The sequence below is a fragment of the Cryptotermes secundus genome, unplaced genomic scaffold (assembly GCF_002891405.2).
Source record: "Cryptotermes secundus unplaced genomic scaffold, Csec_1.0 scaffold216, whole genome shotgun sequence".
In the NCBI taxonomy this organism is placed as follows: domain Eukaryota; kingdom Metazoa; phylum Arthropoda; class Insecta; order Blattodea; family Kalotermitidae; genus Cryptotermes; species Cryptotermes secundus.
Window position 1 is genome coordinate 146,415 of NW_019727090.1, and position 25,553 is coordinate 171,967.

At 41.6% G+C, this 25,553-nt stretch overlaps 1 protein-coding gene across 2 annotated transcripts in view; it reads right to left on the reverse strand.

Moving 5' to 3' along the window:
• The window catches only part of LOC111864320 (leupaxin), a 135,059-nt gene that overhangs the window by 103,362 nt on the left and 6,144 nt on the right, over positions 1–25,553 (reverse strand). Inside the window, exon 1 of one of the 2 annotated variants that reach the window (XM_023851488.2) lies at positions 15,167–15,643. The exons of the other annotated variant lie outside the window; for it this stretch is intronic. Within the exon in view, the coding sequence (XP_023707256.1) occupies positions 15,167–15,251 (85 nt within the window). The 5' untranslated portion in view covers positions 15,252–15,643. Of the gene's footprint in view, positions 1–15,166; positions 15,644–25,553 lie in introns of those variants that run through there. 2 annotated transcript variants of the gene reach the window in all.

Sequence of the window (25,553 nt, forward strand, 5' to 3'; positions counted from 1 at the left end):
GCTCAGCTCCATAAGTAAGTAAGTAAGTAATAGTAAAAAAGAGCACGAGCTTCGGATTTAAACTCTAAAGCTGACACAAACAAGTGAGGCATATTAGACGCAAGTGTAAGGACCATTTAATCTTCATAGTGGGCAAAGTATTTTCCTGTAGATAAGAAACAACTGTAATTTCCTCCTTACAAGACTGCCCGAAAATTTCGAGATGGGCGAGCGAAAGAGAGGGAGGGAGGGAGGGAGGGGGGGAGAGAGAGAGAGATCTTGTGACGAACTGATTAAAATGTTGTCTCGACATCTTCCCGTTTAGCGAGATACATGAACTGCATGACAATCTCGGTTATCTTTAGTCTCTATTGACTATATTGTTGACACGGACATGCAAAGGATGACTCAGCTTTCAGCTACCTATTCATCAAATTTCAAACAGATTTGAGAAAAATACATTCGCAAATATTTCTAAACAAATTGCTAAGGACAGTTTTTGGAACTAAAATGAATTAAGAAAAGGAACGGAAGTTTTCACATACCGAGGACTTTCGTCGCGTATATGCGTGGTGGGACTTCTTACAGGACACTGTCACCTTAAAGGACACCTCTTCAAACTGGGACTAAGTGATAGTCCCACTTGTGAGAGGCGTCAAGAAGAAAACTAAACAGCCACACATATCCTGTGTGAATGTTAGGCCTTAGCTTCTTTAAGATTATGTCACTTGGGTCAATACTTTATGGAATCAAGTGACTATTTCGACGCCCCCATGTACAAAATCGTATGCTTCATTCGAAGCGCAGGATTGCTGAGGGGATAATCAAAAGGGGAAGCACAACAGACCACTGTGGTCGCGATGCAAGAGCCGAGAAGGCCCACCCCTTATACATTCACTACTTACGGTAGTGAAATCAAGGTTAAGAAAAGCCAAACCTGCATCTCGGGTATGGGACAGTATCTGTGTCAGGAAATGCCTTGCAACACTACCACTTGGAAAACAAAGATGGAAGGATACTATTAAAACTGATCTTAAATGTGAGGACAGGCGTATAAACTGAAATGAACTAACTTTGTAAGGACCTGGTCCAGTGGACAGATTCGATATGTCGTGAAATTTATGCTTCTGGTGTCAAAACTTGAGTTAGGGCTGGAACACACACAACATCGGTCGTACGGAAAAATGTCGTATGATTTCTTTGCCGTACGACCTCCTTTTCACACTAGAGCGACCAAATACGGTAGATGTCGCATGTCGTCACGTATGAAAGCTAAGACTACACTTTATATTCTACTACTTGATGCGACATGAACCGTACGGACATCGTACGACCGATGTCGCTGTGTGTTCCTTGCCTTAGCTTCCATACGCGACGACATGCGACATCTACCGTACGACAGTCGGAGAGCAAAGAAATGTATTTGGTCGCTCTAGTGTGAAAAGGAGGTCGTACGGCAAAGAAATCGTACGACATTTTTCCGTACGACCGATGTCGTTGTGTGTGTTCCAGCCCTTAGAGTTTCCAGTCTCACTCCAAAACTTCTGATCTGACAACGTTATTAACTTTAAGCACATGTTATAAGGAACTGCATTATGCAATTTGCTTTCCCTTGTCCCGTTACATTAAATACTATCATCTGAAGAATAGTGTAACAGAAATAAGTGTCAATGAGCGAATAATATAGGCATTTGTGTGACAGAGAAAAAGACAGGATAATTCTTTATTGGTTTTAATAGTGCTCTACATCATGATACAAACTGTACAGACATCATCAGAAGTATCCCACCCAGAAAGTCATCTACTGTGAACTAGTGGGAGAACAACAAAATTGAGGGCAATTACTAGCAACGACATCATTACATTCTACATTATCCGGCCTTGTATTTCCTCCGCCCTAAAAAGCCATTCTAATGTCGGCAATAGCACGTCATCAGCGAGATGACAAGGAACTCATGAAGACAAATGCATTCTTTAACTTTATGAACACGCCTAACAAGTAGCTTCAACTGAAAACATTGAGACTAGCGTAATAAGCACAACTAGTAGGCCTATGTCTACTAAAAGCACTCTGAAATGGTACAGTGCATTTTAGAATCCCGAGGGATAAAGTCGTGCAGATCAATAGTATTTACAATACTAGGAGGCAAGTTTCCATGTCACCAGACACATTTCCAACATCAAGACACTGGCATCAGAGAGAGCCGATCACAGTGGCCGCGCGGTCTAAGGTCCGCTCGAAAAATCGGGATCGTACGTTCGAATTCCACTCAAGGCATGGATGTATGTGTGCGTTTTTCTGTGTTCATCCTGTCATGTGTATAGGCAGCGGCCTTTCGACGGGCTGATCCCCCGTCCAAGGAGTCCTACGGACTGTATATAGATCAAGAAACTGAAAAAGCGCCCAAGATCCACTAGGGCTGTAGATCTATATGTAGATAGATAGGCATCAAAGAGTACATTTTTTAGTTATTTAGCGACGCCTTCACTACAGTGTGGACCGAGAACTACAGTACTATATGTATTCTGCATCCGTCATGATCACGAAATATCTGACGTTAAATCGAGAGAAGAAACTTGAAGACTGGGAAATGTACCACTGACAAGCATTAGAAAGTGCGTTCTGCTTATTGTAAAAAAAAAAGGGGGGGGGTAAAGCTATCCCTGTAACAGGCCGTGAAGGCCCATAGGGTTGTGAGACGTAGAGGCTCCCACATTCTCTAGACAATCGGCTCACAGATGGCAGTAAAGTTGTCAGCCTTACGCGCCGGTCACCCTTTACCCCCCCAGGAAGATTCCTGGTACTCATTTCTGTAAAAGGCTGAGTCGATTCCAGGGCCACAGTGCGGCTGGAAGGATTAGGTAAATTGAAGAAATCCACCTCATCGGGATCGAATCCGCCACCTTCCGGCTTGTAGCACAGTGCCTCAACCAACTACACTACCGCGTGTCCCGTTTTGTTGATGGACAGCATTTATTCTGTGTACGAGCCAGACTGCATATCGAAGACATCACTCTGTTACTATGGCGACTGCAGAAGTTCGGGGAACGCTTTCGATGGTGCAAATTTGTTAAGTGTCCGACGCCTTCTACTTTACTGACAACCATGAAAAAAATAAATTGCCTACGTAAAATTAAGCAAAATAACTCTGCATTTAAGTAGACAAAAAGTCACATATTAACATCCGTATCATTACTGACAATTTTATGCAAGGGTGACTCGGGCGGTGGAGTCCTACGTGTGATAGCAAGGAACTGTAGACACGGACTACATGAAACCCTGTCAACAAGAAAAGCCATGATTCACCATGCACACTGGTTAGACAGAGGTACAACTTCAAACATGCCTTGCGTACATTCAAATAAGAAGTTCCTTTAAAACACACACGGATCTAAGAGGCATCCGTAAGATTTGAGATTTTCACGGATATGAAGAATGTCTTCTTGTGGGATGTGGCGTCGTTTAGATATTTTGTTAAGCGACGTTTCGGAGGAACGTATCGCCTCCATCTTCAGGGTATAAGAAATCCGCGAGCGATGAACCAGCGTGAGGTGTCTGTAGAAGATGGAGGCTATACGTTCCTCCGAAACGTCGGTTAACAAAATATCTACACGGCGCCACATCCAAAAAGACGACATTCTTTAAGGGGTATCTGATTCTTTGACCCGAATGAGATGATCGTGATCATGAATTGTTAGTAAGTGGTGCTCATATTACGTTCGACGTGGTTCCCTCTCTGACGCATTTCTGATGTACACGATGTTTCGGGAGTCGGTTCTACTTACGTCTTCAGTTTTCTGAGTGCTGTTATAGTGACAGATTGGCAACGACACCTCTGATCGAGCAACGTGGCACCAATGTCACTATGACAACCAGTTACATGAAGACAAGAACAAATTCAACTCCCGAAACGTCTTGTATATAAAGTATGGTCAGACAATGGATAATGTCCAAATAATGTTGGTCCACTTACAGTGAATCGCCCATTATCACTGACCTTTAAACAATCAACTGTAAATTACGGTCTCGGGAGAGGTGGTGGTGGCCTATTTGAAAGCACTATACCTGTCTTTATCTTGAAAGACTCAAGACCAACACAAAAAATCCCAGTCGGTATGGACGGCAAACCGACTGAGATTCAATCCCGATACATTCATAATACTCTTATAAGTCTACAGCATTAGCGCTACACCAACCTGTTCGGTGTCCGCCTGAGAAAAAGCACCCGTGTAACATTTCCTTTGTCATCACAAGGTATCTGGACCTTCGTCTTCAATTAATAAAAATGTAGACATTGTAAAAATATTGTGCCAAAATATCCTATGTCAGCAAAAGCCAACTGTTTCTTCATCTGGAAATATTCGTCCAAATATTATAAACAAAGTGTGTTTACGTCTTGTCACAGAACGGGGACAGAATAAAACTGTAATATAAGAATGGATAATAAATCCTTTGAAACGTAGCAAAGTTCTGTCACACAGGAATATGAGCAACAAAACTAAGTGTAGTTCATAATCAGACAATGGATTCAGAATATCTGACCTTCAAGTGTCCTAAGATTAAAGTATATCCGTGAAACTAAACGGAATCTGTTATTACATTGTGCTTAGAAACTGTATCCCTCACTCTAAGAGTAAAGAATAGATTCAAAAAGTTTGACGACAAAGGGCTGATGATTATATATTTAAATATTAATTATCTAAATTCTTATTTAATATAAGTAGAGGGAACACAAATGATGCGGTGGATTTCAAACTGTGGTTCTATACTCTCCGACCGGTCCAAGGAAAATAAAGAAGTACTACTATTAATGTTAAGCATTAAATTATAGAATAATTGTTAACCCCGCCAAGTGTGACTCAACTTGTATATATTTACTGCTTTACATGTTTCGGTCAGCTGACCATCTTCAGAAGGCATACGATCAACACGTTCAGGAGCTACCATTACAAACTTCGTAATACATCCTTAGAAGTTTGTACATAAAAAGTGAAATATTATAGATTAAAATCTTATTAATATATAATATTTCAGATCTTCAAACGATATAGTTTGTGTCCTTGTGCCTCTTCTGTTAAAACGGAAAGTTGGTGTATTATTTGGAGTCCTCAGAGGTCCTCGCAGTGATACTCCCTTTATTACCTTGTTATGACTAGGCAATTATATTATGGACATTACATATGTATACTCTCATTGTGCTTCTGTAACCCCGAATTTATTTTAAATATACCTTATGCGTTCCTACCTGTATCGTTGTGATGTCTAGTTACTTCCATTTTGCTGTTTTGAGGCGCTGTTTTGTCGTGTGCTGTCTAGAGCATTTATATCTTTGTTCCCTGTGACGCTCCTGAAGGCGTGTATTCGTGTCTTATCACAATGTCAAATGTACTATTCTGCTTATAATTTTCTTTATGCTATTTTTTTCTTAAATGTTAGATATTAATACTCGTAAGATTTTAATCAAAATAATAGTAAAAGAAACTTTTTATATAAAAACTTCTATGTATTACGAACTTTGTAATAGTAGTTCCTAAACATGTTGATCTTATGCCTTTTGAAGATGGTCAGCTGACCGAAACATGTAAAGGCAATAAATATCTACCAACTGAATCACACTGGACGGGGTTAACAATTATTCTACAATTTAGTTTACTAGTGTGACGGACCAGAAAGAATAAAGTTAGGTTTAAGTCTTAAAATTTGAGACAAACTCTAATTTTGTCACCTTTATTACACATGGTTCAGGTGGTTGAGGCACTAAGCTACAAGCCAGAAAGTCGCAAGGTCAAATTCCGATGAGGTCACTGAATCTTTCATTTGACTTCATCCTTCCAACCACACTATGGCCCTGGGGTCGACTCAGCCTCTAACAGAAATGAGTACCAGGAATCTTCCTGGGAGGTTAAGGGCGGCCGGCGCGTAAGGCTGACAACCTCTCCGCCATCTGTAAGCCGATTGTCCAGAAAATGTGGGAGCCTCGACCTCTTACAACCCTGTGGGCCTTCATAGCCTGTTACAGGGGAAGATTTACTTTTTAAAAGGTAAAAAAAATGTCCCTATGCTCAACGAATTAAGCACTACGCCATGAAGGCGTATGAGGGAGTGGATGTATAGATCCACATTTTCTTGACCTCGGCACTAGCTGGAAGTGGTCAGCTTCATGCCCCGGCCGCTTTACCCACGGGGAAAAGCCCACGGTACCCACTGGAAAGGAGGCTGGGTGGACCTCAGAGGCGGTCTGGAAACTGTGGGGAAGAGAAAATTCTTGACCCTACCGGGACTCGAACTCCAACCCCCCGTCGTCCATCCAGTAGCCAGTCGCTATACCGACTACGCTAACCTGGCTCCGTTTATTACACATGGAAGCGATAAAACTGATTCATGATTTGTTGTCTGCACAACAATGAGGGATGAACACAGTCTCCATTCCAACATACCGAGAAGTCACCTCTTTTAAATATCCCACAGCATGCTCGTAGATATATAATATTGACAAACTTCCGATTGCAGGTACATTATTGTAAGTGGATTTATTCTGCATTTTCTCTGATGGCTGCAAATAATTCAATTTTTTTTTATTATACCAAGTATCAGGCAAAAGTGATGCAGTACAAATGGTAGGTAGTAAGCTTATTTCTCGCTTCGCACTAGTCATGGTGTCAGAAGTGTGACAGACAATATTATATGGCTTGTGGTGGTTCAGTCGGTGATGTGACCTCCAACGCCTGAGGCAGAGTTTTTACGTATCTTGGCTGAGGCGCCCTAACATAAGGCATATCTCACACAAAAAAAGGAAAAGATACATAACATGAAACGTACATTTAGTTAGGATCTAAAGCGGCCTCCGTAGTCTAGGGGTAACGTTCCCACCTCATGACTCAAGGCACGCGGCTTCAAACCCGGCGGAGGTCGTGGAATTTTTAAGGGCGGAAAAATTCAGGGAACAAGTCCTCCGGGAGGCACTTCAAGCCGTGGGTCCCGTGTCGTAGCTTTACGGCACGTAAAAGAACCTCATGCCTCAAGGAGGCCTCTGAGCCAAATTATTAAGGACATTTCCCGCCCAACAATANTTGCAACAATATATTAGTATAGGAAGTACGACTAATGTGGGACCTCCTCTTTTTTCTCTCTTACCGTATTCCACTTCAGCCGATATGATCGTGTAAACTGACCCCATGGATCCACTTTGCCCAGTATGCATTCGGCTTGTCATAAAGTTAAATATACTTGTCAGCTGTATCAGGAATAGTCTGAAGACACTTCTACAGATTAACCAAAATGTGAAACAGCCTATAGTGAGTAATTAAACATAAAGAATTCGATCGTTAAAACGTCTTACGATAAACTAAATGTTCATCAAACAAAACAAACACACAAACTCAGTGGTTTTAGTCCGCAAGCGAACTATACCGACCGAGCGACCGCCGCTTGTCGGCGAAGTTAGTGCCAACTTCAGCGGATAGAGGGTGTCGCGTTGTCAGTGCAACGAATCCCCAAGGCCATTAATCTCGGGATCATCACATCCGTAAATATAATAGCTGCTTTAAGAATACGTGAATAACCACAATTGTGTAATTATATTTCGCTTTAAATTTTTTTATAAATTATGGAAACAGGATATGATATCTTAAGCTATAACACTAACAAAATTAGTCAACTCTCCATAATCAATGATACGTCAAACCCTTTCTGCCATATCTTACACAAATCAAACGAAATTCAAAGCTTCCACCCCAGCGAACTCTTCATGACACTAGTTAAGACATTGGAAACCACTTGAACCACCGCCCTCCTCATTTGTCTTCGCAAAACTTCCCCGCACAAAAGCGCACTCGACGTTACCCTCATTCCCTTCTTCAGGTGATTCAATGGTAACACTTTCGGCGCCCTGCAACCACGGCCAAGCCACTTCAGTCGACGTTACTCTGTATACATCAAAATGTTGTTTTTCGACTTCATTTTCCAATGTACTAAAGACGCTGCTGATACTTGCTTTATTAAATCCTTCTGCTCACGCAAAATGTGTCTCTATTGGAGACCCTAGCGAACAAATGCTTTTGTACTGACTGAGATCATACAAGCAGTCTTTATCGGCGATATCCTTAAACTGAAAAAAAAACGATCGAGATCAATAGGCAATTCTTCTTACATCCCGACGTGGCAGACCGCATAGCAGTGTTTCCACGAATAAATACTTTACCCGTTTTTTTTCTCTCCATTTCAGTGGAAGAGAGTGGTTTTCTTCTAGATTTATTTCAAACGGCCTCTTCTGGAATTCTGACTTTCATTTTAGCATACCTTCGTAACGATGTTTCAGGCACAGAGAATATTTTCTCCTTAAATCACATGCCTTCGTTTAGCACTGTTCCCAGTTTCTTCCCACTGTCCTTCTTGTCGGATATCTACAGACTATCACAAATGCATTATACCCATTTATTTATAACAATAATAACAGTATTGATAACAACGGCAACTGCTGCACATATCCTAAAAGCGGATTATTTCTTATAATAATTTTATCAATTAACATTTCACTGTTGTATTCTTGGTCCAAGAAAACAGTTTTATTCATTTATACAAATTTTAAAGATATATGATGTACACTTAAAAACTTAGTTCCTTTCCAATATCTTCTAAAGTTTAAGCAAAACCACACCACCACCGAAATGTAAATTCAGTTAGGGGAGAGGGGGAGGACGGATAAAGTGGACCCGTGACACTTTAGCTGCCTAGAAGCAGTCCGTCTTTCCAGATAATGTTCATTTTGGTTTCACAGTTCTTACTATGCAAGAAACGCTATTACTGTCAAAGAGTGCATTTATGTTATAAGGGAACCTTACTGCCTATTATGAAATGCGTTGAAGTACTATCGATGCTTATGAAGTAAAGAGATAATTATTTCGCTTTCTTCCGAAACGGCGGTATTAAAAAGATTGAGAGACGCGACATTTCGGTGCATTTCTGCTAGGGTGCAGCACATGCCACGCGGAGCTTCTATAGGGTGGGGGGTCCACTTCGACAAGAGTCGAGATTAGCTAAACTTCCTCCATGTGTAAAAACACATTTTATCCCAATCACTGATCAGAAAGGTAAACAGAAATACAAAATTCCAAATAGTGAATTTCAAAAACGTGTTCTCTAAACTGAAGTACGCCTTTTCATTCGGTGCAACCACCTGTTCTTCTCTAATTAACATATATTCGTACGTCTTACAAAAGAAATGCAAGACAACCAGGTTTAAGGGACCCAAATGAAGGCACGTGTGGCGATGTTCTGAACAAGAGGGCAACTATTCTCTACAGCGAAATTTTATCCATACAAGTCAATACGGATCGAGGTCAGCGAGAGTTGCAGCCATGATGCAATAACTAGCACAACACTATTTATGATGCTGTAACAGTCATGATTCACGCCATTAACGTCACTTCGAAATCTGTGCCCCTGAAATCCTAAACTAAAACACTAATGTGATGACGGATGTCTTGTACAAAGAAAATCCAGGGATCGAATCTCTAGCCAGCTAACGCTGGATGGTCACGTCTTGAAAGTAAACCAACATTAACAAAATGCACAGTGTATCAGAAATAAAGAGTTTGAGGAGTAAGATAAGCAAAAAGGAAAAACTCCCCACCCTAAATAACAATTCCATCCTCGCGTGAACCACTTTCTCAAAACGGTCCCTGGGAACCGAGATTTTGGGGTATAACTCTTATATCTGGTGCGGAACACTTGCGAATGTCTAATTATAACCATTGCACGTGGTATGAAAACGTGTCACTACCTAAATTCAAGAAACTGTAGCCGCTCGCCGACCGTACAGTTGCCACGACTGTCGCTCGAGCTTGGTTCTTCGTCTCAGGGATACGGGGGCTTCGGATATGGGAGTGGAACCCACTTCGGAGTTAATGAATTTCGGGGTCTCCAGAACACACACCTTGTATATCCCTTACATCGATAGTACATATTACGTTAGTCCTCCAAGCTAGCCTCTCCGTCTTTCTTAACTTTTGGCACTGGCCACACCGATTCGCTCCCAGCTCGCTGACCGTACACACTCGCTAAACCCGACTGTTCCCTAATTCTCTCTTCAGCGGCTTCTTTCAACTACTGCACACCTCCACTCCCTATCACTGACTGTAATACCATTATCTCTTCTGAGGCTCTTTTCAACTACTGCACACCTCCACCCCCTATCACTGACTGTAATACCATTATCTCTTCTGAGGCTCTTTTCAACTACTGCACACCTCCGTTCCCGACCACCCTCTCTTTCTTACAAGTCACACAGTGGCAATAAAATATAAATAAGAGATAGCTATCTATCATATAACCTTTTAGGTCACCAAGGCACACTAGCAGAGAATCGAGACCCCTCAATGCCGGTCCCGTACAATGTCAACCCATGGATTTACAACTAGGAGCGAATTGGCCACGCCAAAAACAATAGTGACACCTTCAGCCTAAGGATGACAAAGTTGGTTTACGACCACACAGTCCAGGGCTGGCACCTGGCCAGAAAAACGGCTCAAAAAAAAAACAATGCGTAAACAGGTCATAGCCCAATTAAATAATTTCCACCGAGGTACGTACGGTTACAAAACTGATGGCGATTTATTCATTTCATCAGGTATGAAAAGGATGGCACAGTCTACGCCAAGAAACCGTCACAGCAGTATTATCACTATATCCAGTAAAAAAGAAATGTCACTACCTGATTCAAGAAACCGAATCACGACGGTACAACGATTACATCTGATCTGAAGGAACTGCCACTGTTTCACGAAAACAATTCATGGAAGTACAATTATTTCTTATGATGTGAAAGAACCACCACTAATTAAACCAAGTGGTGAGAGTACAACTATTTTCTATTGTGAAAGTGTCACCACCAATTCCACATACCAATTCCTTCGTATCTATCTATCTATCCATCTATATATCTATCTATGGCTCTACAAGCCCTTTGTTGGACCTTGGCCGCTTTTTCAGTTTCATAATCTTTTACACAGTCGGTAGGACTCCTTGGACGCGGGATCAGCCCGTCGCAAGGACCCTACAAACACACAAGTTATCACACACATAGAATAAATGCACACAGACATCCATGCATCAAGTGGTATCCGAACCCACGATCGCAGTGTTTCAGCGGGCGAAGACAGTTCATGGTTTAGATCGTGTGGCCATTGTGATCGCCAGACCGACTCCTGGCAGTATAAACATTACATCTGGTTTGGAGGAAATTCCACCAGAAATAGGTAGGTTTAATACAGGTTTAGTCTCTATGACGAGCTTTCGTTTGTGGGTAATCAGTGCAGCTGAATCACCAACAAATCCATTAATTATTCAAGTAACATCATTTTGACTCTCTTTATTAGGGAATCCAGTCAATGTATTTGATTTACAGCCGGAAGACTGCGATTGCTGCATTTAAAGTAAACAAGTGTGTCAATGTCCACATTATATCACATACATTAACATTACTTTCACTTCCAACATCAATTTATTTGTACACAGAAAATGTACAAACCATACAACTTACTTACTTACTTACTTACTCATGGAGCTGAGCCCTTCTGGAGGAGCCACCAATTCTGCAGCTACTCAAAAATTTCCCAGCATTTTATGGAACCCGAAGGTTCATTACCGTGTTCACAGGAACCCTCCAGTGGTCCCTATCCTGAGCCAGATCAATCCAATCCATACCATCACATCCTATCTCTCTAAGATCCATTTTAATAGTGTCCAACCACCTGCGCCTTGGTCTTCCCAGTGGTCTCTTTCCTTCTGACTTTCCCACCAATATCCTATACGCATTCCTCGTCTCACCCAGTCGTGCTACATGCCCTGCCCACCTCATCCTCCTTGACTTGATCATTCTAATTACACTTGGAGAAGAGTACAAGTTATGAAGCTCCTCACTGTGCAGTTTTCTCCAACCTCCTGTCACTTCATCTTTCTTCCGTCCAAATATTCTAACACCCTGTTCTCAAACACACTCAGTTAAGTTTCACACCCATACAGAAGCACAACAAACCATACAACATCAACTTCAATAATGGCTACAGATTTATCTTACGACATTCTTCGTTATATCTAACATTTAGTGACACGCCAATATATCTAAAGACATATTTAAATGCTATATATCCTTACAGGTCCTTTCCCGAACTTGAGCAAAAAATTCTACGTACGTAGTAATTCAATTATAATAAGAATTTAAAATACCAGATTTAATCCAACACGCTTACTAAAGAATACAGCGATGTCGATTGGTGTCGGCATATTGTTTCAAAATGCACCTAAAATGCGATACTCCACTTCTTGACTCTGAACGATGTCTAGAGTTGCAGAGAGATATTAATTTCACAAGGGACATCTCTTTCCTTCGAAGTTAAGGCGTGTTTTTGTTTCCGATATATCATCAATTTGAATCAAACAAAAAAAAAACTCCGTGGTTTTAGTCTGCAAGCGAACTATACCAACCGAGCGACCGCCGCTTGTCGGCGAAGATAGTACCAACTTTTGCGGATAGAGGGTGTCACGTGGTCAGCGCAACGGATCCCTATGGCCGTTACTCTCGGTTTTCTAGGCCGATTGGAATCATTGCTCTTAAAGCGGATACATATGAGAAACATTTAAATAAACTAACATGATTTTATTATAAAACGTGTTTTGTTACTTTTCACCATGGCGGTAATATGAAAGTGTATTACACCGAAGACGATGACAAATTGTTATCTAAAGAAAACTTTATCAACTACGGCTTTGAGAAGATGTGCTTGTTAACACGTCAATTTGGCTAAAACATACCAAACAAGGTAGCTAAGAACACTGAAAACTGTAAGTTACGGATCTGAACTTGACTTGCGCATCAACAAATGTTCAGTTCTTGCCGTGTGATGAAGGTTAAGGTTGGGCAATGAATAAAAATACTCATTACGCGATTCTCCAGCCAACATACATTCTAGGCCATTATAGCGAATGTGCACAGTACTTTAAGACAAGGACATCCGAGTGTATTCTAAGTGCCATATTTCGTCACACGTGGTCGAGACAGCTAGAATGCTACTGCTGCGGGAAAAACGACCATCTTTTCACGTTTAGCCAGGCTACTGTTTCTTCCCCTACGATCGACGTCTCACTCTAAAACTGTTTTCAATCGCTCTTATTCAATAATGACTTCCGTAATAAAATGAGTTGTTATGCGGTATTTCTGCGCTCAAGGTAAAGTTCCACCGTAGAACCATTTAAAGACTTTTTAACTTTAAAACCTTCGGAAACAACCTACAATGCTTACAGATCTTCAAAAGCTTCCACCTATTCATAACAAACCAACGGGAATTTCAAATCTGAAATTATCTGACTCTGTGATTTGCTTATATAATTTACAGTACCATACACTCATACTGCTTGTTGTCAGACACGAGTTCCGCACTAAAGGCCTCGAAATTGACGTTACAGCGTTCCTTTCGCCTCTTTCTTTGCAGATTAGTAATTCCATTCTATCTTCGCCCATCCACTTCACCAGCTGTTAAGCACATGGTCCTTCCACCTCTTCCTACATGCAGCAATCTCTTCGATCGTAAGTTCCTCACAGGCTAGAGTATTAATATTTATATAACTGTGTACATCTCATTGTGCCGATTCTATACTCCCTGTGTTTCTGTCACCCAAATGAATATATCACTGCCGTAACTTAACGTTTGTTTAATCAGCATTTCAGAATGTGAGCTCTGAGTCTTCACGGCAGTGAATTATTGTCTTCTGTGACGTGACAGCATGTAGTCTGATAGAACACTTTTCATGAGACTGCACGGCGCCACGTTCCAGAGGAATTATCTTAACGTTTAATATGATTTCCGGTATGTGCTGCCCATGAATATTATTTTACTGAAATTTCCGTTAACTTTTCATTTGCAAACTGTTCTCATCGCACGTGGGGTAACGTGGCCCATATGTTAAGTTGAAACGTAAACTGTACAATGACAGACCCTGGTCAATGTGTTCCACATACCTAGAGAAAAGGTTTTTTTCATTCTAACTGGTACACACCACCCACCCAGTCATATATCCGACACAAAAACACGAGTTCTGGGTGTATCGTGGTTCCTCAATACGAAGAGAGAATGAATCAATGACAGTTTTACAAGCTATTGTGTAGTGTTTCGAATTTTTGCCAGGAGACCGACTATCCTTAAGATATCTCCGTTGTTTTCCTCAGTCCCCCAATTCAACCTCTTCATGATGAAATATGAAAGACAAAAGTAAACAACTTACGTTACCCCGAGATTTATATTGTTGAAACCCCATATTCAATATGAAACTCAAAAAATGGTTATAAATGGTATCACTTCACAGACACTATAAATAGGCTTAAACATGTTAATTACTGAAGATAATGTCGTTTCTAAACTAAACGTATCGTTTTCAGCATTTAAAGAGTTAAAGCACGGGTCAAATTCTAGTCAGTATTTCGTTTTATATTTGAGATAGGAGTTTAATCGAAATATTTCTAGCATTGTGTGGGCTTACGGCACTGAATTTCGAAATGTTTACCAGTTTAAATAAATAAAGTTATCCTTCAACAATGCTGCGAAAAAATAAATAACCCCAAAGAGTAAGTATACGGTCAAATAATGGCACAACAATAATCACAAATTGTCACTATCCACTATTTAGTTTGTGTACTTGTACCCGACTACAATTCGAACCCAGGCTCCTATACTAGAATTTTAAAACGTTTTCTCACTGCAATTGGGAAGTCCAGCTTTCTTTAAATTGTAACAAAAATAAAACCACGCGAGTTTAACAACTGCACTGTCTTGTAGAATCATTTCATGTCAGGATACGATTTCAGACTCGACGTTCAATCGAACATTCACGGTATGTGTAAATTCTCTTTACTGCAAGGTGAATGTGATTACTATTACATAGCTAAAATCCAGGATATTAATTTAGCTCCGGCGTTTTACTGAATATTCGCAGCACATCCAGCCTTGGCGTTTAAGAGAAAATTTACAGTGTATGATTTTGTTATCCCAAGCCTCATACGACTATGATGATACATTTCGTCAGTTTTCATGTGCTGCCATATCAATATGTGAATCAGAACGTCCATGACTAAGTGTTTATTTTCGGAACTGATAACACATTCAAGCGTGTGAAATCTGTATTTAATGTACTTACAGCCAGGAGATGAACCGTTTTTTCTGGTACATCTGTATGGATGGTAAGTTCCTGGCTGAACCTTTCCGTACATTGTTCTATCCATGATAATGGATATTTCGATACACCACCAAACAAAGAACTTAGACTACTAACGGCTGAAATGCATAAAATCACTGTACCAAAAAGTGTTTTCGTAACAGCTGTTCACTTTCACAAGCCACTGCTGCTGTGATACTGAATTGGCAATCCTTATCTTTTCCCGCCACTAGTTCACATCACTTGCACTCGCATGTCACATGGAACCAAACTACCTCAACACACACACTGGCGTTTAAATGCCGAGTGTGAAAGTAAGAATTTAAAAATCCTTCAAACCCTACAGCTTAACAAAACAAATAGAATAAAAGGAATAAGCTATCTTTTGACATAGCTTTTATCTGTACTTGTTTTTTTCTCCTTAATTTTTTGTTTCGCTGTATTTTGGGGTGTTAAGTGCTGCGCTTGCGTCGGTCAGAAACGTTTCTTGTGCTCGGTGGTTCACAGAAACTATGCAGACAGACGTACAGAATTAGCGCGTACAGCCACGGCGGATGCTGGATGGAGGGAGTCGTCTCGCATAACGCAAGCAGCACAATTCCCTCTCCTTCTTTCCCAACTTATCTCCTCCCGCATTCACTCTCATCACGTTACTGATGGACACATATGTTTCCCATGAATTCGACACAAAAAAAATACATGGGAACTCCTTATTGGACACGCATGTGTAAACTGTGTGAAAACTCACTTTCTTTGTGGCGCCAGTCACTACAGTCACTGATGGTGGTATTACTGTTATCGCAGTAACATTCTGTTACTGCTGTTGTGACTATCATCTTTGCCGTCGTCGTCCTCTTGCTGCGTTACTAGGCGATACTATTTCGCCTGTTAAAGTTAAAGGGCGTCCAATTAGACGCGAATATGATTATATAGGAGTAAGAAAGGACTTAGTACGAAGAGGCCGTGGCCTGTTTTAAGGCACTATCGCGACATCTGCCTAGACAAGACTGAGAAGAACGTCAATTAGCACAGCCGGTAGCCTGAACGACACACAAGTACCTCCCGAGTACAAAAAATCTAAACCGTTACACCATCTTCCTCGGCATACTTGCTTATGTCAAGAGCTTCTGAAATAATGGAAGAAGTGTAAAAGGTAAAAATATAAAAAGCCCAGCGATTTCGGGAGTGACTGAGAGAACCACAAACATACAAACTGTGCACAAGTACGCGTCACTCGACTTACTGGCCTTCAAAACACAATAGTATTCAAATATTAGTATAATTCTAATTTTGTATAAACATGAGAAGAAAGTTAAGAAATCCGACTACTGGGATGTGGCGCCGTGTAGATATTGTGTTAACCGACGTTTTGGAGGAACGTATCTCCTCCGTCTTCAGGGTAGAAGAAAAATGAAAATCTGCGAGCGAGGAACCAGAGTGCTGACAGACTCTACTTGTAACAGGCCGTGGAGACCCATAGGGTTGTTAAACGTCGAGGCTCTCACATTTTCTATACAATCGGCTTACAGATAGTGGCGAGGTTGTCAGCCTTATGCTCTCCCCCCCCCTTACCCCCAGGAAGATTTCTGTTAGAAGCTGAGTCAGTCCCAGGGCCACAGTGCGGCTGAAGGGATTAGGTCAATTGAAAAATCCAATGCCCTCGAACCCGCGGAGTACATCCCAAATAACAAACAAAATCCATTCAGCAGCTCCAAATACGAGTATATTATATGGTCGCTTGGCCATGATCTTATTACGTATCTGGTGGAAAGAAAGAAATGCAGTGTCTTCACAGAATATTTTGTGTTCGAGACTACTAGAAAATACCAAAATGTATTTCATGTCCGAGAGAAACATACCACTGTCGTTTCTTGCGAAAGCCAAGTTAGCCCCCGTATAAACAACTACACATCTCAACTCTGAAAGACCAGGCCTTTACTGCGTCCACGTGCAGCGTGACTGCTAGCGTTTAAGAACCAATGAAGAGTACAGCGTATTTAAAAAGGCAACGACCCCCATGGCGTATTGGGACAACTGCCATTTTGTCATCCATATGTGAAAAGATTATCTTCTGATCACATACTGTGGGAGGAACAATAACAAACAGAACTGCGGTTTACGATACCGTTGAAACAATACATTCGGGATATACGTACTTGTAATTCAGTTAGAAATGTTTCGTTCTGTTTCTTTTCGGAAAAGGGGCGGGAGGAGATCAATATGTGATACAATATGATTACAGTGATGCAGCTATATTTTACAGTTCCAATACTGGATTTCTTATTTTGTAGGAAGAACACAAAATAAGTGTCTGAAAACAAAATATTCGGAAAAAAAATGTTTTGATCTAAAAAGGCTGAAATAAGTGCCCCAGCGTTTCCACGTGACAGCACACTAAAATATCAATATCTCGAGGCACGTCAGTTACTTATTAGTGTAAATCAATATGTATGTGGCCACTGGACTAGGAGTACTTCATAAAGTAGTACATAAAATTAGCAAGGGTGTTCTTTGGAGCTCATTAAGCACACTTAAAAATGGGGCCTATGAAATGTAAATTAGTGAAGTCCCAGTCTCTCATACCGAATTTCAACAAAATCTGTGAAACGATATACGGAAAATATGGAAAAGTCAATTTACGGGACTTAAGTAAACTAGGATTTATATGGATCAATGTGAATGGAAATTTGAAATCCCAAACAACTTTCAGTAGAAGTCTCTCGTATAAAATTTCTACAAAACCTGTGAAATGGTTTACGGGATATGGAAAAGTGAACTATGGTTTCATGTAAACTGTTTAATTGTGGATCAACACGGCCGAAAATCGGAATTAACCTGCACCTTTAAGTGAGAGCTTCAAATATCGTATTTCAGTAACTGCGAAGCCGTTTATAAGACAAGCGAAAAGGCCCACTTATGGCCTTATGCTGACCATCCTTTATATTATGGATCAACGTGACCGAAAATCGGAATTGACAGACATTTACTAAATACATCCAATACCGCATTGAATTTTAAGAAAATCTATTCATCGGCTTCGGCGCTGATACAACGTCGCATATACGGAAGCTGTGGGCTATTTTACTCTGGAAAGAGCGCCCCAAAAACATTCTAAAAATGCGTTATAAAAATAAATATGCAGCGGAAGCAATAATTTAACAAACAAGAGCATCGCAAGCTGATGATATGACAAAACAGGATTGCACAAAATCTCTCTGTCATTGTCATACTTCGTCGAACGTTGATTGTGCATTCAGAATGTCAAGATGTAAGCCCGTCTGGAAACTGTGTGTAGTCCGATATAGCCACGTATTTTTCGAAGGACCATTTCCTTACATCACTTTATGACTCTAGAATAAATGTCCCTGTTGTCGTTCCCACCTCACAAGTTCGTGGGTATATCACGCTGTTAGTATTCGCAGAAAACTGTGAAGTGCGGGGTTAGGGTGGCCGCCAGCGGCATAATCTTCATATCAAATTTCATCTCGTCATAGCCAGTCAAGTGGTTCAAAACTGAAAAAGAAACGAATGCACATAGAGCCTCGCGAAGACATCAGGGTGATCACGTAAGCCTGCTTTTTTTCTTTATGGAAGGTAGAGTAAATCAAAGATGTAATGTCGTTGCCAGTGGTTTGGGGATGTCAGCGGAACAGCCGTACCCAATTAGAGACGAGAAGAGAATGCGACGGGGAGAATGGGAATGTGCTGCAGGAACACTTCTGTCTCGAATTATGAGCAGGAAGCCCAAACTTCCGCCAGTACTGTGAAAAAAACACACTGCTACAACCTCACGGTCTCTAGAATCTTCCCCGGGCACCTGATAATCAGCTACCAAGATATTCCTTACCATTCCGTTTGATACGTTACTGCAACATATAGTGTGTTCCGTTCAAACCTCCCACATTTTAATTGATCATTGCGAACAAACTGTGACAAATTATGGATTATAATTAACACTAGATGCAAGAAAAACTCAAAGAATTTTATTTCCATTTTTCTTCGGTGAAGCTACAGTATCTGGCCGCGTATACCTTGACATGTTAGAACAGTTCCTGTATCCCCAGGTAGCCGATCTGCAGCCTAACATGAACTTCCAACAAGATGGAGCCCCCCCCCCACACACACACACACACACATTGGGGTCTGGGTGTTCGGACGTCCTGCAATGCCACCTTCCAAGATCGCTGAATTGGACGTGGCGGACCAACTCGGTGGCCACCACGTTCACCGGACCTCACTCCGCTCGATTTCTTCTTCTAGGGTTACGTGAAGGACCGTGTGTTCGTGCCTCACAGATTTACGAGTCCGCATCCGTGAAACGATTGCTACTGTACCAATGGACATGTTGAAAAGAATGTGGCAAGACTCTGAATACAGATTTGGTACTGTTCGTGCTACCAATGGTGCACATGTAGAGGTTTATTAGTGTGTCAAATACAATTTTTTGAGTTGTTCTTGTATTTCCTGTAGCTTCATTTTCCTACCATTCATACTTTCTGTTCTAAGATCTGATAAAATTTAGGAGGTTTGAACGGAACACGCTATATAATGTTGTCAAATCGCTTAATTTTGAATCATATAGGTAACATTATATTGCACATGAAGATCAAATTTAATTTTCCGATTTTGTCAGAGGAGGAGCAATGTACAAAATGCAGAGAAAATAAAATATTGTACAGGGTAAGCCGTTACTAGGTAACGGTCGCAAACAACCATGTCTCCACAGCAACGAATCAACATGCAAAATAAAGGAACTGTTGGAAACGGTGTTTTCTATTGTGGTCCGTGCGGGACGAAGTGAAGACTGACAGAGGAGAGGCAACAGCGGCCGACAGGAGAAGACCGGTTGAGGTGAGATTGCTCTAGTGACAGGCAGCCAAAGTTAACAGACTTCGGACGGTGACACAGGTCGTTGATTCGTTAGTTCAAGTGTTTGTCCACTGCTTGTGTGTGACTGTGGGTCGAGATTATTGGCAGTTAGGTGTGTGTTCGCATCGATTGTAGCTGAACAGTGAAGAGATGAGTCTGCGACTTTGGATTACTATTTATATTCCTTGTTGATAGTGGTTCTTCAAAAACTGAAGTGAGTGAACACAAGACAAGAACAGTGGTGCCAAATATGGCTGCCATCCCACTGCTGGGATACCGGGCACATTGGACCACGAAGCGTCAGACGCTAAAATCACAGTACCAGCAGCTGGTAGGCGAGTTTCCCGACGCAGGCGCACAGTTGAAACAGCTCCTTCAAGTACTCCGCGACATCGAGGACGTGACAGGGTGCACTCCAGCTTCGGTGGGTGACAGCGAAAAGTGGTCATCCATCATCAGCGAGGTGGACGAAAACGGCCAGAACTACTGCCAGGTCCTAACAGGGAAGGCCCTGTTTAGTGTCCTGTATGGCACATACACAGTCGCCTTACTGAAGTCAAAGGCCGTGCTGAAGGCGAGCAGTCAAACTGCTCAGTCTGAGGAAACTAAGTCCTCTTCAACCCAGGAGGACGGTTTCAAAGAAGTCCGGCGGCGCAGGCGGCACGGTACCAATGAGGCCGCCCCGACCTCGAAGAAAAAATTGGCAGCCGCTGAAATCACGCCCCCTAAAGAGGTTGCCACCCGCAACTTCTTCGCCCCCCTGAAAACATCAATGGAGACTGACAGCAGCAGTGCAGAGGCCGCCACACCCGAGCAGGCAGTCTCTGGCAAAGCAGGTAGGCCGCCTCCAATAATACTGACATCATCCACGAATCTCATACAGTTGCAAAATAAACTGAAAAACGTGGTCAAGGACGACTTCGAGTTCCGCAGCACAAGAAACGGAACCGGAGTCGTTACGAAAGACATGGCGGATTTCGAAGTCATCAAGTCACAGTTCACCAACAATAACCTAGCCTATTATTCCTTCTTCCCAAAATCCCAGAAGCCTGTTAAGGCAGTAATCCGACACCTCCCCATCAATACCCCTGCACAGGATATTTCAGAAGGTCTGGAAAACCTGGGCTTCGATGTTGTTAACGTCAAGCAAATGACGACAACCGTCGATCCCAACCTGAAGAAGCAATAACCAGGAACCTTCACTTGTTCCTGATAACCTTAACGCGGACGGCAAAATCACAGTAAATATTCAATCTGCCAAGCCTTTGCCACATATCAATCAAGGTGGAGACGTATAGGGCTCAGACTGAACTTATGCAATGTCATAACTGTCAACAGTTCGGCCACGTCTGGCCTAACTGTAAACAACCTCCACGATGGTGCGGAGACACGCCAGGGAAGAACTGCAAAAAAGGAAGGCGAAGAGAACTCCGAAGACTGCTATGGAGAGGGTGTTCTCATCGAACCTCGTCACCCCAGGCGTGTCCTTCGCGGCGGCACTACTTCATAAGAGATGCTTTCTTCCAAATTGCCACATTTATAGAACCGACCGTCACTCAGGCAGAAAAGGCGGAACTGCCGTTGCAGTTAGGAAAGGCATCCCCCATAACCATGTAGACCTACCAACCCTTATTTCAGTAGAAGCGACAGGGATCTGCATACCAATGGTAACAGTGAAGTACTACTTACAGCTGTTTATAAATCCCCAGGCAAGGCCTGGAGTGATGCTGACATCACAGAGCTCTTAAGCTTTAGACGTTAAGTCTATTTTGGCAGGTGATTTGAAAGCTAAGCACCCATTTTGGAATAGCAGAGTTTCAAACCTCTCAGGCTTGAAACTCATGGATTTATTTGATATGAGTGAATTCGAAATCTCGGCACCACAGTGCCCCACTCATTATTCCCTACGGGAAATGGTGACGTGCTGGATATTGTGGTCCACAAAAATATCAGAATGTCAGATGTCAATGGAGACCTGGTGTGAGCGCTGGAATATTAAAATTAATGAAGATAAGACTCAGGGGGTCTACTCCTCTCGTAGTCATCGACCGCCTGAGTCTTGTCTCACTCTAAATGGACGAAATATTCCATTTGTAAATAGTCCAAAATATCTAGGTGTAATCTTTGATAAGAGAGTTACATGGAGACTGCACATAGAAATGATCGAAGCCAAGGCCTTCAGAACATTCATTAGAGTATATTCCCTATTCAAAAGTGAGCGATTGAGCGCTAACATTAAACTGACCCTCCATAAAGCTCTCATTAGATCCGTAATGACTTATGCTAGTCCCGCCTGGGAGTTTGCGGCAGACACTCATCTAGTGAAATTGCAGCGNAGATTAAATTTGTAAATATATGTAAATACTGACAATGGACTTACTAACACAGACTATGACTGACAAAGGACAGACCTGACCTCTCATCAGAGAAGGCGCCCCAGATGGACAGGGCAGTAACTTTCATATAAAAAAAAAGAAGGAATCTGGGGCTCGACACCAAGACAGACAGACTGACGGACCGTCAGTCACAATGTGACTTGGACTTGGACTGACAGAGCAGAGGAGGCGAAGAAAACGGAACCCAGGTCCTGGGGGTATAACTGAGCCACCCTGTTCCCGGGGAATATAAACAAGGGGACCTGGCCCTCCAGGTTGGGGTCTGGAATCTGAGACAGTAAAATGTCACGAGTCCCACGGGACTCAAGACCTTAGAATTACTGTTCTGGCGAGGACCAGAAGCAATTGCAAACGAGACTCATCCTCCCGTCATACAGGATGTTACATAAGGACTACAACGGCAAGTGTTCAGTTAAAAAAATACTGGTCGTGAGTCTCAAGGGGTTGTCGCCAAGATGAACTGATTGGAAGTAAACCGACAGTGGTAAAGTAACTTTTCTCTCTCTCTCTCTCTCTCACTGACACAGGACTTGTATACAGTGCAAAAGGAAGAATTTTCAATAACATGCTATATGTGCGATATGTACACTTGAGGAAATGCCAAGCATATTCATAAGAGACAAAGCCATCTTCTCGTCTGAGAGGATGTTACATAAGGATTATGACCGCAAGGGTTCAGTTGAATAAAAAAAAAATTCTGCTTGTGAGTCTCAAGGGGCTTGGCGCCAAAACGAACTGTTTGGCGGTAAACCGCCAGTTGTAAAGTAATTTTAACTCTGACTTAGTTCAGTTTGAAGGGAACCATCATTCAGAGAGGACCTGAGCAGGGAAGCAGAGGAATAGCCATTTCTGAGCCATTACCAGGGAAACCTAGTGGACACTGTAACCGACTGAGAAGACTCTGTGTGTGCTGTACTTATAGTATTATTTGGAGTAACTCAGTGAGACAGTTATTTGTAGTTACGACCTGTAAGTGGTCAGTAAATCCAATCTCCAATCCAAAACCTCGTCAAGATAGTATAGTCCCACATTTACTGGCAAAGTTCAAGGGGCGTTACTGATGCGATATGAGGCAGTATGTTCGATGTTACTCACCCCTAAACAGAATTCAGAAGCACCAACGTCCTAGTCATTTCAAGGCCAGATTCCTTGCAACTCTTTTTAATTTGACCAATTCCATATTTTCAAGTGGCGAACTAGAAACCAGTTCAAAATCCAATGCATCTTCCTGCAGATGTTACCTTCTTCAACTTACGTCAATTAGAACAAAATCGAAAATCTCCTTTACCTGTACATGAAAGTAATCTTTTCACGATAAACCTAAACTTTCACTGCTTGGCTGCATATTTCGTTTACTTTCACTCTTTGGTGGAAAAGTTGTGGGAATTTCGCATTATGTGAGATTATTCAGTTATACCTCCCACCAATACTGCCTTTCCTTTGTAAAACTTATGAACAGTCTACTACAGTGAGCCCTACCCCACTCCCCAAACTGCCTCTACATACACTTCATAAGAACAGAAATAACAAAGTCTCTGTCTTCAAATTGGCTCTGTGCCACAGTAATTTTGGTTCCAAACATCTCATGACTCTTTTTCAATTTAACGTCGTCAAGAATCCGCAGAATTCAGAAAATATCCTTTGATTTCCTCACAATCACAACCTACAATGTTCAAAACAGAACAAATATGACAATCTATGATATATAATATTTCAAGACATGTGTTTCCTGCTTTCATATATGAGGCTTACAATGCTACAAGTTATTCATTACCAAATCCCACACTGAGACCTACATTCAAAGTTTCTGGGTTTAGCAGTAACACAAACTATACTAAAACCTCATGGCTTATTCTAGACTACATGATTCGAATCCTAATGTGGCCATCATCAGATGTAACACACTGTATGCTGACAATATTCCTACTGTATATAACTCAATAAATAACATTATACATGACTTTAACATCTTAAATTCAAAACTGAAGTTTACTACAGAACACAAAACCAATAACAGAGTAAATTTCTTAGACCTTATTCTCTCTCCTAAGCTTATGAGGGGAAATGGTATTTCACATGCACTGAAAACCCAATTCTACAAATATCATTAAACTAATGACCTTTGTCACCCCTTCCAGGACAAAAAGCAGGCATAAATTATTTAATATACAAAGCCAACAATTACCCTATTCCCTCAAAGAGAGAGTCAGAGGAAATCATTACCCTAAAACAAATAATAAAAAATAAACAATACTGCTAGCTATAATAAAAATAATCCCAACACCAAAATAAAATACATAAAATCATCACCAAATTAGAACAAAAATGAGCCACCTTTACCTACTTTGGTAAAGACAGCCACACAATCTCCTGAATATTCAGACACAAAAATAAAAACTACTCTGAGGACTAGTACCTCCATAAAAACAAATCTTAAACCTAAAGCCATAATGACTGACCTACACAACAACAGCAGCACATACCAACTTTCATGTCAAGAACGCCCCCCCCCCAATATGCAGGACAGACTGGCAACACCTTCAAAACCAGCTTCAAAGAAGAGGTTCATGGTAAAAGTAAGTAAAGTAAAGCTATCCCTGTAACAGACTGTGAAGGCCCATAGGGTTGTGAGATTCTGAGGGTCCCACATTATCTAGACAATCAGCTCAAAGATGGAGGTAAGGCTGTCAGCCTTACGCATCGGCCACGCTTTACTCCGCAGGAAAATTATTTAATTAATTCCTGGTACTCATTTCTATTAGAGGCTGAGTCGAGCCCAGGGTTATAGTGCGGCTGGAAGGATTAGGTCAACTGAAAAAAATCCAATCACCTCATCAGGAATTGAACTCACGACCTTCCGGCTTGTAGCATAGTGCCTCAACCAATTACGCTACCGCATGCCCAGAACAGGTTCATGGTACAAAAACTAAGAGAACAAATTCCAAACTCGCATAACAGATTTTCTAAACAGGACACTCGTATGACCCTCTAAAAGTATTATAAAATCAACGCTAGGACACAGTTCGTTGACCTTTAAAATCAGAAGTACTTTTCTTTTCTTATTGCTAGTGGGGTGGGACTAAGTCCCTTGTACTGCGGCAACT